The sequence below is a fragment of the Coffea arabica genome, chromosome 2c, assembly GCF_036785885.1.
Source record: "Coffea arabica cultivar ET-39 chromosome 2c, Coffea Arabica ET-39 HiFi, whole genome shotgun sequence".
Taxonomy (NCBI): domain Eukaryota; kingdom Viridiplantae; phylum Streptophyta; class Magnoliopsida; order Gentianales; family Rubiaceae; genus Coffea; species Coffea arabica.
The window spans coordinates 74752133-74772743 of NC_092312.1; the positions used below are offsets into that span (position 1 = coordinate 74752133).

The 20611-nt window shown below is 35.6% G+C and overlaps 1 protein-coding gene and 1 pseudogene across 2 annotated transcripts; both read right to left on the reverse strand.

Moving 5' to 3' along the window:
* Nucleotides 1–446: 446 nt before the first annotated feature.
* LOC113724693 ((+)-neomenthol dehydrogenase-like) lies at nucleotides 447–16734 on the reverse strand (annotated as a pseudogene).
* Nucleotides 16735–16963: 229 nt separating this feature from the next.
* LOC113728028 ((+)-neomenthol dehydrogenase-like) lies at nucleotides 16964–19393 on the reverse strand. Of its 2 annotated transcripts, none has more exons than XM_027252491.2 (5): nucleotides 19257–19393; nucleotides 18892–19141; nucleotides 18553–18609; nucleotides 18088–18267; nucleotides 16964–17475 (listed from the first exon to the last, which is right to left on the reverse strand). In XM_027252491.2, exons 1-5 carry the CDS (start codon nucleotides 19286–19288, stop codon nucleotides 17104–17106), a joined length of 891 nt encoding a protein of 296 aa, XP_027108292.1. In that variant the 5' UTR covers nucleotides 19289–19393; the 3' UTR covers nucleotides 16964–17103. The 2 variants fall into 2 exon arrangements, with proteins under 2 accessions (XP_027108292.1, XP_027108291.1); XM_027252490.2 differs by having other exon boundaries at nucleotides 18892–19150; nucleotides 19257–19378.
* Between the last annotated feature and the right edge of the window lie 1218 nt (nucleotides 19394–20611).

Consider the following 20611-nt stretch of genomic DNA (forward strand, 5'->3'; position numbering starts at 1 on the left):
AAGCTTATTCGTGCACTTAAGGCATCTATCCATCTGCCGTCCATTGGGCTCGATACATCTATGAATCTGTTGATATACAGATATATCATTTCACATTCTAAACAATCAGATCAGCTGGTAATTATATTTAACTAATCATGCCCGATGCCCATTTGATATTTCAGCATATTCTTACCTTAACAAGACAAGGAGGAAAGCAAGAAGAACAGTTGAAGTGGAAACAAGGAGTAACCAACGTCCATGGAAAAGGAAGTGAGACCAAACCATGCCTTTATTTTCTTAATACACTTCAGCAAAGGGTGCTGGACTCTTGATATGAATTTTTTGAAGAATCTTTTAGTTTGGTCCCCGTTTCCTTTTGCTCATACTAATGAAAACTTGACTCTTAAGAGATTCTGAACCCAAAAAAAAAAAAAAAAAGCTTTCTAATTGTAGCACATTAGTCCTTCACTTTTAAATACTGGCTATGAAGTAGGACAAACAGGAAAGGGGAATAATGAACTGAACTTGAACAAAATGTATTACAGTACAGGCCCTGCCCATTTAATAAGAAAATATATGAGATTGCCTTCAGATGCTGCAATTATCTGTATCTGTTTCTATAAATAATCATTTTCATTCAAAAGATGACAATTCCCTGCGAATAAAAAACGCCCCAGAAGGACCATCATCGGGCAGTAAAGCTAGCATCAATGGAGCTCCAGCACCTTCTTCTACCGTCAATATGCCAGTATTGAAGTTTATATCTGTTTTCGCATAGCCGGGACAGACACAATTCACCCTGAAACTAGGGAACTTCTCAGCAGTAATCCTTGTGTAAGCATTCATACTCGCTTTGGCTAGGGTGTACGCTGTAGGCCAGTCATTGGCTTCAAGCAAGCCCTCTGTGAAGTCTGAAAGATATTCATTTAGTACCTCATCCACCCTCTCTTCTGTGAGGTTGTCAACATCCCTGAAGATTCCATTAGCCCATTCATTAGGTACGTTCTGAAACATGGTTGCAAATTGTTGAAGCCGCATTTGTTGACCTTCACGCGTTTATTGCTTCGTCCCACATCGGTAGAAGTCAAAGGAATTCTTCCTTTGATTTCCTATAAATAAGGGAGCCTCACGAAGGTTTAAACTCGCACCGCTCAAGAGAGTTATATGGGCTATTAGTTTCTTGAGTCATCAAGCCTATTTGTAGTCAAATATTTTAGGCTCCCTTCTTTTGTGTTTAGGAATATTTCCTAAACTTTTTATAAGTGTCTTTTGGCCTAGGAACCACTTTCCTACGATTTTTGTATTTTTTTTTCATAGTAGAAATATTGCTTCTCCTCCGTCCGTGGACGTAGGTCAATTTGATCGAACTACGTAAATCTTCTGTGTTTTTTATTTGCTTTGTTATTTTGTCTTTATTGGATTGTCACAACCCTTTTATATGGTCGGTTTTACCGCCTAATCATTATATGGTCGGTTTTACTGCCTAAGTATTATATGGTCGGTTATACCGCCTATTTTGTTCTAATTTTAATTTGTTTATTCTTGGACCAGCCCTAACAAACTGGTATCAGAGTTGGTTGATATATTTTGCAAGACAGGTTCATCTCGTGGGGCCCGTTCATCTGCTGGGGCTCATCCATTTTGTGGGGTCCGTTTATCTGTGGGGCCCGCTCACCTTGTGGGGTCTGTTCATCCTGTAGGACCCGCTTACCTTGTGGGGCCCCTCACCCTGTGGGGCCCACTCACCCTGTGGAGTCCGCTCACGAAACTTGCATTTTTTATCAGTTTTTTAAGACAAATTTCAAGTTACAGATTTTGTGGCAATAATGACGATAACAAAGGCGGTTGTCGAAAAATTCGACAGAAATGTCAACTTAGGCATGTGGCAGCTCAAGATGGAGGCCGTTTTTGTTCAAGACGGAATCGAGAACAAACCAAAAGATGTAAAGGATGCGGATTTCACCGATATGGATAAGAAGGCCAGATCCAGCATAATCTTAAATCTCTCCGATGAGGTATTGCGTGAGATAGCAACGGAGATTTCGGCCAAGGATATGTGAGATAAATTGAAAGTCTTGTATATGAAAAAAACAGTTGAGAATCGCCTATATTTGAAGCAGAGTTTGTATATGTTTCGGATGTTTGAAGGTACATCTATACTCTCCAATCTTGATAAATTTGATTCTATTATTATGGATTTAGAGAATATAGATTCGAAAATTGATGATGAAAATCAGACCCTATTACTTTTGTGTTCCCTTCTCCAGTCCCTTAAACATTTCCGTGATACTATGATTTATGGAAAGAAAATAATTTCGTATCGAAAAATTAAATCTGCATTAAAATCTAAAGGGCAGATAGATAAGGATATTACTGGGAAAACTAGTGGGAGTCAAGCTGATGGCTTGTTTATTCAGGGTAGATCTGAAAAGAGAAACACTGAAAATAGAAATAAACCCAAATCCAGAGATAAAAATGTGATGTGAAACTATTGTAAAAGGAAGGGTCATGTTATCTCTGATTGTTTTAAATTGAAAAATAAAGAAAAGCAAAAGGAGAAAAAGAGTGAGACCACCGAAACTAGTATTGCAGTAGATGAGAATGATGGAACCATTTTCTGTGCAACAGAAAATAAGTTTTAGGTTTAATAATGAGTGGATTTTAGATTCAGGTTGTTCATATTATATGTGTCGGACTGATTTTCAACATATGAATCAACTGAAGGTGAAGTTGTTTTAATGGACAACAACGCTGTTTGTAAAGTTGTTGGCAAAGGCACAATCCGAATTAAAATGTACGATGGCATTGTGAGAACGCTCACAGATGTTAGACATGTTCCAGATTTGAAGAAAAATCTCATCTCTTTGGGCACTCTTGAATCTATTGGGTGCAGATATTCAGGTGGAGATGGAGTTCTCAAAATCACTCGAGGTGCTCTTGTTGCTATGAAGGCACACAGATCTGTTACTTTATATATTTTGCAGGGATCTACTGTTACAGGTGCTTCTGCTGCTTCAACATTATCTTTGTCAGATATAGACATCATGTGCCCCAAACGCATATGCCATAATTTGGTGATGTCTGTATCTGACAAAGATGATGTTGAAACAGCAGCAGCACCTGTAACAGTAGATCCCTACAAAATATATAAAGTACCAGATCTGTGTACTTTCATAGCAACAAGAGCACCTCGAGTGATTTTGAGAATTCCATCTTCACTTGAATACCTGCACCCAATAGATTCAAGAGTGCCCAAAGAGATGAGATTTTTCTTCAAATCTGGAACATGTCTAACATCTGTGAGCGTCCTCACAATACCACCGTACATTTTAATCCGGATTGTGCCTTTGCCAACAACTTTACAAACAGCGTTGTTGTCGATTAAGACACCTCCACCTTCAGTTGATTCATATGTTGAAAACCAGTCCCTATTGGGACACATATGATATGAACAACCCGAATCTAAAATCCACTCATTGTTAGACCTAAAAATTATATTCTGTTGCACAGAAAATGGTTTCATCATTCTCATCTACTGCAATACTAGTCTTGGTGGTCTCACTCTTTTTCTCCTTTTGCTTTTCTTTATTTTTCAATTTAAAACAATCAGAGATAACATGACCATTCTTTTTACAATAGTTGCACATCACATTTTTATGTTTGGATTTGGATCTACTTCTATTTTCAGTGTTTCTCTTTTCAGATCTACCCTGAATAAACAAGCCATCGGTTTGACTCCCACTAGTTTTCCCAGTAATATCCATATCTATCTGCTCTTTAGATTTTAATACAAATTTAATTTCTCGATGCGAAATTGTTTTCTTTCCATAAATCATAGTATCACGGAAATACTTAAAGGATTGGGGAAGGGAACACAAAAGTAATAGGGCCTGATCTTCATCATCAATTTTCGAATCTATATTCTCTAAATTCATAATAAATGAATCGAATTTATCAAGATGGGAGAGTATAGATGTACCTTCAGACATCTGAAACATATACAAACTCTACTTCAAATATAGCCGATTTTTTACTGTTTTCTTCATATACAAGACTTTCAATTTATCCTACATAGCCTTGGCCGAAGTCTCCGTTACTACCTCACGCAATACCTCATTGGAAAGATTTAAGATTATGCTGGATCTGACCTTCTTATCCATATCGACGAAATCCGCACCCTTTACATCTTCTGGTTTGTTCTCGATTCCGTGAATCGCTGGATCAACTCCGTCTTGAACAAGAATGGCCTCCATCTTGAACTACCATATGCCGAAGTTGACATTCCTGTCGAATTTCTCGACAACCGTCTTTGTTATCGTCATTATTGCTGATAAGTGACTAATTTACGTAATAATTGTATGATATTTTATATTATTTTTAGTCACTTTAGTTATATTATTGGAAGAATATGAATCATTTTGGCTATAATTGGTGAAAACTGCTTTTAAGTGATTAAATGAGGTTTTTATCACTTTTTAGTGGATTTTGTGTATTTTGACAGTTTTGACACATTTTCGTATTTCGGCTATAACTTGAGCTACAATGATCGGATTGGGATGATTCTTGAACCCATTTGAAGATAAGAGATAGATCTACAACTTTGGTGAAGATATCTGAATCCAGTTTGAAAGTTTTCTAGGTCAAAAAGCCGAAGTACAGAGTCAATTGCTATTGGTCGAAACTGGAACAAGGCATGGAGCAGGCAAGGGTATTTCGGTCATATCTCAGCCTACACAGATCCAAATGAGGTGATTCTTGATGCATTGGAACGATAACTCAAAAGGCTACAACTTTCATGTTTTAGACATGAGCTGGTTCAGAATCTAACATCAAGAAAAGATCGGTTAAAGTTGAGCCAAAAACAGAGCAAGTGATCCACACTCGGATCCACTATTCATCCGAACCCTCGGCTGTTTCTGGGTTAGTGGATCCGAGGTACTGTAACAGCTCGGATCACTGTAGCAGCCCAGATTTACTGTAGCAATCCGGCCGGAACTTGGCCGGATTTGTGGCCGGATTCCTGGCCGGATTGTGGTCAGAGAAGGCTGCTTTTTACGCGGAAAACTCAATTTCACCTCCACCAACTCACATGTGATACTACACATGTGAGAAACATTCCCAGCTGTAAAAGGGAGATGTAATCCTCATTTCTTGACCACCTTTCATCATTAAAGAGCAAAATTCATTGCAACAAGAGGGAGGAGATAGAGCAGGAGGAGAAGGAAGTTCATAGCAGAAAAATAGGGAGAGACATACGGGAGAAGCTTGGAAGCTGCAGAAATGTAGCTCTTTCATCTCCCTAGTGTTAGTTTAGCTTAGTATAGAGTAGTGTAGCTCTTCCATTCTTGTTTATTATCTAGATTAGGATGAAGATGGAGGATGAAGAAGGCAAGGAAGAAAGCTCATGTGACAAGGGTTGTATTCCTTCCAAACTCTTTATCTTTTGTATTTGATTCCAAGTTTAGTTAATATACAAGTTTTGGATTTTGTGTTATTTATGTGTCTCTAAAGTTTATGCCTTGGGTTTGGTTGAACTGTCTATGATTGTTAGTGTTTATTATTTGGTTATTTGATTGCTATGATTTGAGCAAGTTATTTAGCACTTTGGCTTCTTAAATCATGATTAATCTGGTACCATTGATTGTGATTATCTAAAGTGTTGTTTCTGCAATGAAAATTGAGATTTAACACTAGTTCAAGAAGTGCTAAACATAGGGAGTACACTCACGAAAGTAGAGGTGCACTTATGTGATTTTTAGTGATTCATTTCATGTAATTTCATTGAAAAAATGAACTTGTAGCTAATTTCATAACCATGAAAATAGGTATGGATTAGTTATGAGTATAGTTGATTCACTACGAAAGTAGGTTTCACATGTTTAAGGAAATTACACCATAATTAGCCTAGATGTAGTACTCAAGGATCCAAAAATAGCACTTGCATGAGTAGTTAGGGATACCACAACCTAAGGAGCTTTCATTTGTTATTTTCTTGCATAAGTTCAGTAACTTTTACTAGTTATAATTCATTGATAGTCTAAATAATAGAGAAACTTTAGTAAGACCGGTAATTGTTCACTCTTCCCTGTGGGATCGACCCGATATATACCCTAAACTACTAGTTGATCTGTATACTTGCAGTGAACGGGTGTAATTCGGTATTTTTTAGCTTGCACGTATGTAAAATACCCGTCAATTGCCACAAATTCTGTAACTTGAAATTTGTCTCAAAAAACTGGTAAAAAATGCAAGTCTCGTGAGTGGGCCCCACAGCTTGAGTGGGCCCCACAGGGTGAGTGACCCCACAAGGTGAGCGGGCCCCATGGATAAACGGATCCCACAGGATGAGTCGGCCTCACAGGATGGACGGGCCCCACCAGATAAACCTGTCTTGCAAAATATATCGACCAACTTTGATACCAATTTGTTAGGACTAGCTCAGGAATAAACAAATTAAAGTTAGAACAAAATAGGCGGTATAACTGACCATATAATGATTAGGCGGTAAAATCGACCACATAAAAGGGTTGTGGCAACCCAATAAAAACAAAATAACAAAGCAAATAAAAGACACAGAAGATTTATGCGGTTCGATCAAATTGACCTACGTCCACGGGCGGAGGAAGAGTAATATTTCTACTATGAAAAAGAAATACAAAAGCCGTAGAAAAGTGATTTTTAGGCCAAAAGACACTTATAAAAGGTTTAGAAAATATTCCTAAATATAAAACAAGAGAGTTTAAAATATTTGACTACAAATGGGTTAGATGACTTAAGAAACTAATAACCCATATAACTCTCTTGAGTGGTGCGAGTTGAAACCTTCATAAGACTCCCTTATTTATAGGAAACCAAAGGAAGAATTCCTTTGACTTCTATCGATGTGGGACGAAGAAAAAAATGCGTGAAGGTCACCAAATTATGACATATGCTGTTGGGACACATAAGTGAAAAAAGTTTGAGCATACTGAGCAAAAGAGGACTTCTTTGTGGGCAAAATACTGAGCCATTGAAATTCTGTGAACAGTGTATTTTTGGAAAACAGAAAAGAGTCAGATTCAGTTCACCAGCAATTCACAAGATAAAAGGTACTCTTGATTACATTCATTCAGATCAATGGGGTCCGTCTCGTGCTCCTTCTAAAGTTGGTGCTAGGTACATGTTGACTTTCATTGATGATTATTCAAGAAAAGTTTGGGTATATTTTCTTAAGCATAAAATGATGTTTTCTTAACTTTCAAGCAATGAAAAGTTTTGATTGAAAAATAAACAAGAAAACATATTAAGCGGTTGAGAACAGATAATGGCATGAAATTTTGTGGAGGTGAATTTGGTAGATTTTGTAAAAATGAATGAATTATTCGGCATCACACCGTCAGGATGACGTCTTAATAAAATGATGTGGCCGAACGTATGAACAGAACGCTTTTAGAGAGAGTAAGATGTATGATCTCAAATGCAGGGTTGACAAATGACTTTTGGGTAGAGGCAATCAATGTGGCCTGTTATATTGTCAACCGTTCTCCTTCTGCATCTCTTGAGTTCAACACTCCTGAGAAAATTTGGTCAGATACTCCTGTTGCTTACTCAAATTTAAAAGTTTTTGGGTGTCCAGCATACATGCACGTAAATGATGAAAAATTAGACATTAGGGCTAAAAAATGTATTTTTCTTGGGTATGCTTTTCGAGTGAAAGGATATAGATTATGGTGTCCTGATCCCAAATCTCTAAAATTAGTAATCAGTAGAGATGTTACTTTTGATGAATTGTCTATGTTATCTTCCAAGAAGGAGTTTTCTAGTCCTTGTACTACTGATAGTACACAGAAGTAGGTGAAATTTGATATTGGCAGTTCTGGTTCTTCTCAGTCCAAATCTTCTATTCAGCAAGTGCCAGTAGATGCACCTTAATCTACTGTTGAAGATAGTTCAGAAGAAGAGGAGTATTCCATAACCAGAGATAGACAAAGGAGAGACATTCGACTACCACAAAGATAAGCAAATTTAGTTGCATATGCTTTGTCTGTTGCAAAAGAAAGATGCAGTTAGGGAGCCTTCCACCTATTCAGAAGCAGTTTCTTGTGATGATTCTGCAAAATGGTTGATTGCGATGAATGAAGAAATTGAATCTCTTCATCAGAATGAAACTTGGGTTCTTGTAAAGCCGCCATCAAATAAGAAAATAGTTGGTTGCAAGTGGGTTTTCAAGAAAAAGGAAAGTATTTCAAGGGTTGAAAATGCAAGGTATAAAGCACGATTAGTTGCAAAGGGATATAGTCAGATACAAAGTGTTGATTTTAATGAAATTTTTTCATCTGTTGTTAAACATAGCTCTATTCATATTTTACTTATTTTAGTTGCCATGTATGATTTGGAGTTAGAGCAACTTGATGTTAAAACTGCTTTCTTGCATGGCGAACTTGAAGAACAAATTTATATGAAGCAACACCAGGGTTTTGAGATTGAAAGTAAGGAAAACCATGTTTGCTTATTGAAGAAATCCTTATATGAATTGAAACAATTTCCAAGACAATGGTATAAAATGTTTGATTCCTTTATGATGGGTCATGGTTATTCAAGGAGCATGTATGATAGTTGTGTTTACTTTCGAAAGTTAAATGATGATTCTTTCATTTATTTGCTGCTATATGTTGAAGACATGCCCATTGCTGTCAAGAATTTGTCAGAAATTCACACTTTGAAACTGCAGTTAAATAGTTAATTTGAAATGAAAGATTTAGGAGCAGCTAAGAAATTTCTTGACATGGGTATCAAGAGAGATCGAGGAGTAGGGAAGTTGTTCTTGACCCAAAAAAATTACCTTAAGAGAATCTTGGAGTGTTTTGGCATGAAAGATGCTAAACCAATATCTACTCCTCTTGTTAGTCATTTTTAGCTATCGACAGTGTTTTGAAAATCGGACCGGACTGGCCGGTTCGACGGTTGAACCGCGAACCAGCCATGGCACCGATCCTGTTCAATGCTAGGGTTGACTTTGTCAGAGAACCGATCAAAAACCGGTTGAACCGTGAAAACCACCGAACCGGATTTGAACCGGTGATTTCCAGTTTTATATATATATATTTATATATATATATATATATTTTTTTTTATTTTTTTTTTTGCGAAATGTAGATATCAAAATTCGAACTCAAGACCTTTGTAATAGAAAATCAATAAAGTAACCGTTGCATCATTACATCTTATTAGTTTTTTTGGATAACTTATTTATATAAAACAAATACTCATATTTTTTTTGTTCCATTTTTTTTACAAAATTTCATTTTCTCATGACTCTTTTTTTTTAACCTTCAACTCTCTCTCTCTCTCTGTATCATCTTTTCTTTTGTCACTCATTTTTAGTCAAACCTCTTTATTTTAAATTTATTGATGTTTTCTTCCATCTTTTAATTTTGTTTTTGTTCATTAAATTAAAAAAAGTTAAAAAATTTTATTTTTCTTTAACCCAAATTATTTAATGCCATAACCACTCACTTTTATCTTATTTTTTGTTTCTTATCAAATTTGCATTTCTATTTTCGATTCTCTTGACTTCCTTCGAACTCCAAACTTTCTTTCTTAAATTGTAATTTTTAAATTCCAAAATGTAAATTAAAATTTAAATTCACAATGTCTAAATTCTTATAGACGTGAATTTTGTATAATTTTAAAATATTGTGATATTTTTGTATTGGATTTAAGATTTTTTTGATAGATATAATTGAAATTGAGATGAAATTTATTTATTTTAACTTATAATTTAAAAAATTTATTTTTAAAAATCCAAGTTATTTCGAAAATAGTAAACTTTTCATCATATAAAGTATTAAATTATCCATTATGTCTTATTTTGTGCATATATATATTTATATAAATTATTTGTTTAAAAATTCATTTAACCGAGATTGAACCGGTCCGACCGGTTAAACATCGACCCTTTCATTTCATCGGTTCAATTAACGGTCCTATTTTTAAAACATTGACTATCGGCTGCTCAATCACCACAATCAGATGAAGAGAAAGATTATATGGCACGGATTCCTTATTCCAGTACAGTCGGCAGTGTTATGTATGCAATAGTTTGTACTCGTCCAGATATTACACAAGCAGCTAGTGTTGTTAGCAGATATATATTTTGCCCGGGTAAAACACATTGGCAGACTGTGAAGTGGATTCTCCGATACTTGCGAGGTACTTCAAATGCATGTTTGGAGTTTGAAAGAAATAATAACACTTTGGTTGGTTTTGTAGACTCAAATTACGCCGGAGATCTTGACAAAAGAAGATCACTCTTAGGTTATGTATTTTGCATTGGCGGTTGTACTGTTAGTTGGAAAGTTACTCTACAACCTGTCGTAGTTTTGTCTACTACAGAAGCAGAATATATGGTTGTGACCAAGGCAATCAAAGAAACGTTGTGGTTGAAGAGTTTGTTTAGCGAGTTTAGTCTACATCAAGGTGTTACGACAGGTTGTTCATTATTCGTGATATGGCCCGTTGGGGCTTATATGGAGAAGGTGGAACAAGTTTATACTCTCTCGATGTTGGGGACTCATCAAGGTGGAGATTTGTTGAAGTCGCATTTGTAGACCTTCACGCGTTTTTTGCTTCGTCCCACATCGGTAGAAGCCAAATGAATTCTTCCTTTGGTTTCCTATAAATAAGGGAGCCTTATGAAGGTTTCAACTCGCACCACTCAAGAGAACATTATATGGACTATTAGTTTCTTGGGTCATCTAGCCCATTTATAGTCAAATATTTTAGACTCTTATTTTGAGTTTATGAACATTTTCTAAACCTTTTATAAGTGTCATTTTGGCCTAAGAACCACTTTCCTACGGCTTTTGTATTTCTTCTTCATAGTAAAAATATTGTTCCTCCCTCGCCCATGGACGTAGGTCAATTTGACCGAACCACGTAAATCTTTTGTGTCTTTTATTTGCTTTATTATTTGTTTTTATTGGGTTGCCACAACCCCTTTATATGGTCGATTTTACCGCCTAATTGTTATATGGCTGGTGTCTACCGCATAATCATTATATGATCGGTTATACCGCCTATTTTGTTCTAACTTTAGTTTGTTTATTCCTGGGCCAGTCATAACACAAATGAGAGTTAATTGTTTACATGAGTTGCAAATTACCAGTAAAGCCAAACCAATTGTCATATTTGATACTATCCAGGCTGAAGACAATCTGTTTTGGCAATTAATTTTCATCTTCACCAAATGCAAAGATTCTGAGGAGAGACTTCGAATCGTTAGTTGAAGAGACCTAGACGTTCAACTCTCAATGGTTTTGGCAGGTTATCAGGGGATCACTGCTGAACCCCGATGATGACAATCAGTAGTAAACAACCAACTATATTTTTGTTTGTACAACTGAAACTTTCTGGAATAGCTTTATCAAACTCTGTTAGGAGAATATTTCATTCAGTTTCAGAAGAAGACAGGCCAGTGAAAAACAAAGTTCACTAATTCTAGAGTCTCTGTGCCAAAATTCAACTACTGAAAGGTCAAAACTCATAAAGGTAACTCAATTGGCACAGAATTGTGTCAATCAAGCAGTTCCAGTAATTTTCAGCCTAGCTTATCATTAATTGGATCGGTAACAATATTTTTATCAAGCTCAATAACACTCTCTTCCATGATGAAAAATCATACATTCAAAGAATTACATATTGACAAGTACGATACCCTTAACATACCCAGGTTTGAGGATACATTCACAATTCTTGGTGATGGAGATAGTTGGAGAAGCGGGAGGAAGGCTTCAACCATTCTTTTTGCACCATAGTAGTTTATTTGCAAGCATTCTGCTGATAAATCATATGTCTCCGTGATTATCTCCTTCCAGTCACGTCAGCTCCCCCTGTCTTCATTGGTCAATGTTCATTAATGAGGATGAATATATCACAATCCACATAACCCTCAAGGAAGGTAGCAGGAGATAGTAGCAGTTACCGAAAGCTCACAACAAACTTAAATAGAGATGCTTAACCATTCTAGTTTGATGTGAGGGAATATCAAAAAAGTTGTCAAAAGCTAGCCCAGTAAGGATCTTTTATGCTTTTTTCCAAAGTTCTAATAATTTTTTTAAAAAAAAATGCTATTTTGAAGCCAATTGCAAACTCGATCTTAGCTAATTTTAATTTACACAAAAAACTTACTACAGCCTTTTTAAAAGCTTCACTATCAACAATAGATCCCCCAACCCCAGCATTATTCACCTGAAACAAGAAAGATGTAGACATGTATCAGCTTAAAACAAACTTGTATTTTGTAAACTATTACAGGATTCTAATAGTTCCATAGCATTTAAAAGAAGAGGAAACTGTTTCCACACAGTAGCTAAATATATGCCTAACTATTCAATGGTCATCAAAAGAGCAAGAAATTATCAAACTGGGAACTTCAGTTAAACTGAAGTTACTCAACATAATTACAGAGAAACTCTGTTGAAAATGAACTGATGATACTGTATAGAAATGGGATTTCTGATGATACCAAGATGTCAAGCCTTCCAAACCGAGCCTTGATGAATTCAGCAATGGAAGCAACGCTAGATGGTTCTGCAACGTCAAGCTGATGAAAGAGAAGATCACTAGAAAGAGCATCAGTCCCTTTGAGTTTGTGAAAAGAATCAAGTCCCCGCCTCTCATCTCTGGCATTCAACACCACAGTGATTTCTTGAGAAGCTAACTGCCTGCATATCTCAAATCCTATTCCTTTGTTTGCCTCTATCACAACTGCATACCTATCAAAAATGAAAATGGTCTCTAGGTCACTCTGGTTAGATGGTTAACAAAGATGGTTGGTTGTTTGGTACTATACTAGCTAGCTTGGTTCTTCCCAAAGACGGCATAATGTGCAAAAATGTAGGTTGTAATTTCAGTACCTTTACTAGATATTCACGGGAGATTCTGCCATTGATTACTCTTCACTTCAGAAGAGGCAACAAAATTTTTGGGAGGAGTCGATCTCTGAGGTTGCTTTGTTCAGTTTTTGATATGTTTCTTCAATTGCCAATGAATACGCATGGAATTGATTAAACTATGGGCAAATTACATTTTACCCCCTGTGGTCTAGCATTTTTTACATAACCCCCTATAGTTTTAAAAGTCATACATAACCCCCTCATGATTTGGATTAAAGTGCCAAAGTGAAGGAAATAGTCATTCGCAACGGAACTTCTAAAAATATGGAAATTACCCTTATAAATGCATGACACACTAATCCCATATGATTTTTATATTTTACTAAATAACCCCCTTATAGTTTAATATTTTACCATATAACCCTCTTATGATTTAATATTTTACCATATAACCCCCTTATGATTTTCAAAATATACACATAACCCCCCTTGGTTAATAAATAATTTTCAACTTTACATAAGGGTATTTTTGACATTTTAGATGACTCCTTTACGAATGATCATTCCCGTCATTTTGACACTTTAATCCAAACCATAAGAGGTTATATATAGCTTTTGAAACCATAGGGGGTTATGTAAAAAAATACTAAATCACAGGGGGGTAAAGTGGAATTTGCCCTTAAACTATCCACTACTGAAATTAATTAAGCCTTTTTCTTTAGGAAAAATCACAAAAGCTCCTCCTAAAGTTTATGATATTTTTCACTTTACTCCCTAATGTTATCTTTTCGACATTTTATCCTGACAATCCAGCTCAGCAAATGATCCGTTGAAACATTGGGGCGGACAAAACTTCGCCTATTTAAAATGTTCAAATTTTTTGACGAAAATGCCCTCATCCATTGTATACAAATAGAAGTCTTCCTTTCAAAACCAAAACTTTTTTTGTTATCATTTCATTATTCATCAAAGATTTTAAACTTCCAAGTCCTACATTTGCAACCGAAAAAGGGAAAATTTGTCAAAACTTATTCAAATTCATTTTGTTGCTCTTCATCTAGATGTTGTCTACCACAACATGTACAAGAACCAAGCTAAGAAACTTGTGGATACAATAAATTACCACCTTTTAGATGATCATGGATATTGAAAAATCTCAAAACGAGATTTTTTGGATGCTCAAATTAGAAGATATGATTTTTACGATAAATTAATGCCTTTTTAACTTCTAGAAAAAATATTCAAAATATTTTTTATTTTGTTTTAGAATCATCAAGCATATGATTATTTTAAATGGGTAGATCCCAAATTTTGTGACAATGGAAGAGAATTTTGTGCTATATTATAATCAAGAATTGTGGAGAAAAAAGAGAAACTAAAGTAGTTAAAGGGAATATGGAAAATTGGAAGCGAAACATGAAGGATTGAAGCAAAAATATGAAGTTGTACTAATTGAAAATGCTATTTTGCAAGTTGAGAAACAAGATCTGCAACAAGGGGTGACCAATATGAAGTTGTACAAATTTTCTTATTTTTTCTTTGCAAACACACTAGCAAGAGTCGGCCTTTTTCTTTTGGGAATGGTATTTTTGAGAAAAAAATATTACTTGAACCGAATTCATAGGCAATTTTGTTCATTCATTATTTTACCTAGAATACAATTGTCATTTAGCTTTTAATCGTCAGTCATTACTACTTTAATGCTTTGACTACCAGTCAAGGAGATAAAGTACCAAAAAAATAATATTAGAAGGTAAAGTAAAAAACATCACAAATCTTAGTAGGAGTTTTCGTGATTTTCCCTTTTCTTTATGGGAAATGATTGAGAGATTTGGTGGTATAGCATCAAAATTTCGTGTACGTTTCACTAAGGGAATAGCTTTTCAAAAATGTCCGTTCAAAATTTCATGTACGTTTCACTACATGCCCCTAAAAGAAAAAAAAATACTGAACTAGGGCATACATGGAAAGCAAATAATTAGTATTTATTTAAAAAAATATCCGTACAAAATTTTGTGTACATTTTGCTACTTGTCCCCTGAAATAAAAGGAATAAGGGCATATATGTAAAGCAAAACCATAATTATTATCTCATCCTATTGAAAGTGTCATACTTTTCATTTTGAAACATTTATCAAGAAAGTCCAAATACATTTTAATATCTTCTTTTAATATAGTCTCGTCTTCCAATATAATCCATCCCTTTAATCATATTCATATTAATGTTCAAATCCAAATTTTGAATTTATGAAGGTAAAATTGAAAAGAAAAATATAAACATCACAATTAAAATACTATTCTTAATAAGTTGGATTCTCGAAAACATTACAAAGTGGGATAATTGTAGAAACCTCCCTTGAGGTTTCTGATAATTGCACTCACCTCCTTTAAGATTTTGAAAAAAGCACTAACTTCCCCTAACATAAATTTGGAGCCTATAACTAACATAAAATGAGGTGAATTTACTTCTATATTCTAAGAGTTTAAGGTTGTTAGTAAATAAATATGAGGCAAAAAATATTAGGACAATAAACAAGTTCATGACAACTGATTAAACAAAATTAATGATTTTTTCTTCTCTGATTATGCACTACAAGTGTTCGCCACAAAATGGTGCCAATCGATACTCCAACATAGTGCCATTTTGTAAATGACAGCACTTGAGAGGACAATCCAAATCATATATTATTTGCATAGAAGAGAAGCAGAAGTAAGAAAAATGCAAGGGAAAGAAACCTCCAAATAAGGTTCCATAAGAGAATAAATTCTAATGGCTTTTGTTGAGTTCACTTCATTTTAATCATTCATGAAACGGAAGGAGGAAAAAAGTAGAAATAAAGGTACAATAGCAATAGGCATCAAAATAATTCTTAGATTGATGATAAGTAGTGTGTTGACTATGGCATTTGGTTGTTCTGATTTTGCCATTTTGGTGAATTCCATGATTTTTCTCAGTGGCTTGATGAAGCCATTCTTTTGGCACCACTACTTCATTTTTAACTAGCAAACTAATAGCAAAAAAATGCTGTTATTGATTTTTGAAAAGTTTCTATGCATATTAGTGGAGGAAAGTTTTTTGAGTTAGTTGTATACTTTATATGTTTTAGAATTTCAAATTTCTAAACGTATGTTCGTTCCTTTTTGCAGTTGTTATGTTCCACTTATTCTCTTTGCATTTATATTTCCTTGAATTTCACTAATTGTTTCCAACTTTTAATATTTTCCATTCTTTTACTAGCACAAACTCACAAGAGGTAAAAAGGGTACAAATTGAACAAAATTATTATCTAACTTCTCAAAAGACTTTTTTAATGGTACTTTCTCTGACATGGACTGAATTTGCTATTAAAATATTAAGTTCAAGGGAGGTTAGTGCTATTTTCGAAACCTCAAGGGAGGTGAGTGCAACTATTAAAAACTTCAAGGGAGGTTTCTGCAATCATCCCTTACAAAAATGACAAGTTGAATCCTCGAAACATTATAAAAAGGATAAATGCTACAGGGACCATCCGCTCCCATGCCTCGTGAATATGTCGTAGTAAATAAATGGTGCTAGCGATTAATAGTGGTCTCAACTCTCAAGGGCATAGGTTGGTGCATTTTAGCTACAGTTGTATACTTGTATTTCTGTTCTCTCAGGTTTCCAAGGTCTCCCAAATAGTACCTAGAAATAAGTGCAACATACGGTGGTGTGGTAAAGTTTGGCAATAAGAATGAAGAATTTGACCACACCCCGTATGTTGCCAAATGCCCCATTTGATCTGCCAGCATATGCTTACCTTATCAAGACTAGGAAGAAAACAAGAACAGCTGAATGTGGAATGGAAACAATGACTAACTGACATCCCTGGAAAGAAAGTGACAATATTGTAACCATGACTTATGTTGGGCTCTTGAATTTAAAATTTTTGAGAATCTCTTGGTTCGGTCCTTTCTTCCCTAAGCTCGTTGTGATGAAAACTTGACTCCAGCAGAAGTTGAAAAAAAAAAAAACTGCTGCATTGTCCTATTTCTTGCTTGCACCAATTTAAGTATTTTAAGCAATGCTTCCTAGCTGTAGCACATTCAGTCCTTTGCTTTTAAAAAAGTGGTTACGAGATAGGAGAAACAGGAAAGCGGAATACTGAACTTGAAATTCAACAAAATGTATTACAATATACTACGTGATAACCATTTAATAAGAAACTATATTAGATTGCCTTCAGATGCTGCAGTTATCTGTTTCAGTATCCATGAATGATCATTTTCATTCAAAAGATGACAATCCCTTGCGGAAAAAGAACACGCCAGAAGGACCATCATCGGGCAGTAAAGCTAGCATCACTGGAGATTCAGCACCTTCTTCTACCGTCAATATGCCACAATTGAAGGTTATATCTGTTTTCACATAGCCGGGACAGACACAATTCACCTTGAACCTAGGAAACTTTCCAGCAACAATTCTTGTGTAAGCATTCATGCTCGCTTTTGCTAGGGTGTACGCTACAGGCCAGTCGTTGGCTTCAAGCAAGCCCTCTTTGAAGTCTTTGAGATATTCATTTAGTACCTCATCCACCCTCTCTTCTGTGAGGTTATCAACATCCCTGAAGATTCCTTTAGCCCATTCATTAGGTACGTTCTGAAACATGGTTACAAATGAGAGTTAATTGTTTACATGAGTTGCAAATTACCAGTAAAGCCAAACCAATAGTCATATTTGATACTCTACAGGCTGAAGGCAAGCTGTTTTGGCAATTAATTTTTATAGACACTTCACCAAATGGAAAGATTCTATGGAGAGGCTTGAAACCATTAGTTTGAGAGGCTGGGACATTCAAATCTTAATGGTTTTTCAGAGGTTATATCAGGGAATCACTGCTGAATCCTGATGATGACAATCAACAGTACACTGCCAGCAATTTATTTGTTAGTATAACTGAAACTCTCCGGAATAGCTTTATCAAACTCTGTTAGTAAACTATTTGCTTCGGTTTCAGAAAAAGACAAACCAGTGAAAAACAAAGTTCACTAAATTTAGAGACTCTCTAGCCAAATCCAACTACTAAAAGGTCATAAAGATAACTCAAATATTGGAGCTGAATTGTGTCAATCAAGCACTTCAAGAAATTTCCAGCTTAGCTTATCAATAATTGTGATCGGTGACAATATAGTTTTATCAAGATGAATGACACTCACCTCCATAATGGAAAACCATGCACTTAAAGAATTAAGGTATTGTATAGTAAAGTACCATTAACCTCCCCATGGATGAAGATACATTTACAATTCTTGGTGATGGGGATAGTTGGAGAAGTGGAAGGAAGGCTTCAATCATTCTTTTTGCACCATAGTAGTTTATTTGCAAGCATTCTGCTGATAACTCATATGTCTCCGTGATTATCTTCTTCCAGTCAAAGTCAGGCCCCACTGTCTGCATTGATCAATGTTCATAAACGAGGATGAATATATCCCAATCCACATAACCCTCCAACTAAACTGAATATATCAAGCTCGCAACATATTAGAGATGCTTAACCATTTTAGCTATTTGATGTGTTGGAATATCTGGGGGAAAAAAGGTTATTAAAAGCCAGCTCAATAACAGATTTTTATGCTTTTTCCCAAAGCTCTAGGGTTGTTCTCTGTCCATTGCTACTTGGAAGCAAATTCCAAACTGGATCTGAGCTAAATTAATCAAGGTGCACAGAAAACTTACACTAGCCTTTAGAGCTTCACTATCAACAATGGATCCCCCAACCCCAGCATTATTCACCTGAAACAAGAAAGATGTAGCCATGTATGAGCTAAAAACAAACTTGTGTTTTGTAGACTATTACAGGGTCCTAATAGTTCCATAGTATGTAAATGAAGAGGAAACTGTTTCCAGACAGTAGCTAAATATATGCCTAACTATTCCATGATCATCAAAAGAGTAAGAAATTATCAAAACTGTGAATAAACTTCAACTATACTGAAGTTACTCAACATGATTGTAGAGAAATTCTGTTGAAAATGAACTGATAATACTGTCAAGAAATGGAATTTCTGATCATACCAAGATATCAAGCCTTCCAAGCTGAGTCTTGACGAATTCAGCAATGGCAGCAACACTAGATGGATCAGCAACGTCAAGCTGATGAAAGAGAAGATCACCAGACAGACCATCAGTCGCTTTAAGTTTGTGAAAGGCATCAAGTCCCCGCTTCTCATCTCTGGCAGTCAACACCACAGTGATTCCTTGAGAAGCTAACTGCCTGCATATCTCAAATCCTATTCCTTTGTTTGCCCCTGTCACAACTGCATACCTGTCAAAACTGAAAATATTCAGTATATCACTCCGTGAGATGGTTGGGTACTGGCTAGCTAGGTTCTTCCTAAAGGCAACATGATGTGCAAAAAAGTAAATAGCAATTTCAGTACCTTTTCTGGATATTCATGGGGGATTCTGCCATTGATTACTCTTCAGAGGCAACAAGTTTTTTGAGACGAAACTATCTCTGAAGTTACTTTATTTTAGTTCTTGAACTATTTATTCAATTGCAACGAATATGCATGGATTTAATTAAGCCGTTTTTAATCCTTTTTTTTTTTTTTTGCAACGATACATGTGTATAATTTACTTTATCCTAATCTAGAGGAAGGGAAGGCTAAAAAGACTGTGATAGGGGGTTAGTAAATATACAGAGCCAACTAGACTAACGAAGTAATATGACACAATTCTTAAATTTTTTTTACTACAGATGAGATTTTAAACCCTCACCTACAATCTAACGAGGGACTTAAACCCTTGAGCCATTGGGCCAGTGGTTAATTAAGCCGTTTTTTACAACTACGTAGAAATCTAAAGTTCTTTCAGCACTGAGTGCCAAGTGGACATCTCAAGCTTAATTGGCATTGAGTGATTGGTATAGACAATGTACTAACAACTGGATAAGAATACAGCTGTGAGGCCTAGGTCTGAGCTGCGCTGTTGAGGGATGTATGTGCAATTCCCTAGGTCATTTATTTCCTGTAACATTTGTTTACTGTTTTGATAGCCATTAAATGACTTTGTGTTGTCATTTTACTACCCGTTAGACCACTCTATAGCACCATTAGATCTTATTTACTTCTGTAAATCTTTCTGGGCAGAACCCTCTTTTCTTTCTTTCTTTCCTTTTTTTGGTTAATGATTGATCTCTCTTAAGTTCCTTTATTCAAATCAATATCTATGCTTTGGTTAGTTTTCCCCGTTGTCCTGTCCTGTTCAATCCGTTCTCCGTTCTTCTTCTGTCAGAACTTGTAACACCCATTGAAGTTCCTGAACGAAGCAGAAAATAAAGCTTTAAGTAGGCTGCAAATTTGCCATTGCTGCAAGGACTGCTCGCCTTTACAGTTTACACCGCTTGGCATTCGCTATCGCTCGTCCCATGTAGCAGTCGACCTAAAAAGTTGAGCATTAAATGCAAAGGGAGGTTTAATTGTCCAAAGAGGATTAAATGCAGCATCAATTTTGCAATCAATAGAGAGGCTATTTACAAAGGGGAAAAAGACAATCAATTAATTGCTAGAAACCTGGCAGAACGTGCATGGGAAATAGGGCTCAATTAATTGTTAAAAATGTCGCAGATCAGGCATGGGAAATAGTATGGGCAATACTGAAATAAACGGCAGCTCAAATGGCTGTTGCAAAAGAACCAATAAAGAGTCCATATTAATTTGTTTAATCGTACACCAAATTTGACCGTAGAATGCAGACAGGTCCTCCCTCTACGTTAACAGTATGGAGTGTAAAG

Bases quoted from the DNA above. Each gene is read 5' to 3' on its own strand.
- LOC113728028 (XM_027252490.2), bottom strand. From the start codon at position 19,288: ATGGCAGAATCCCCCATGAATATCCAGAAAAG. The intron at 19,151-19,256 runs GTACTGAAATTG...GAATATTTTCAG, and splicing joins CCCATGAATATCCAGAAAAG to TTTTGACAGGTATGCAGTTG. The intron at 17,476-18,087 runs GTACTTTACTAT...ACCATGTTTCAG, and splicing joins CATCCATGGGGAGGTTAATG to AACGTACCTAATGAATGGGC.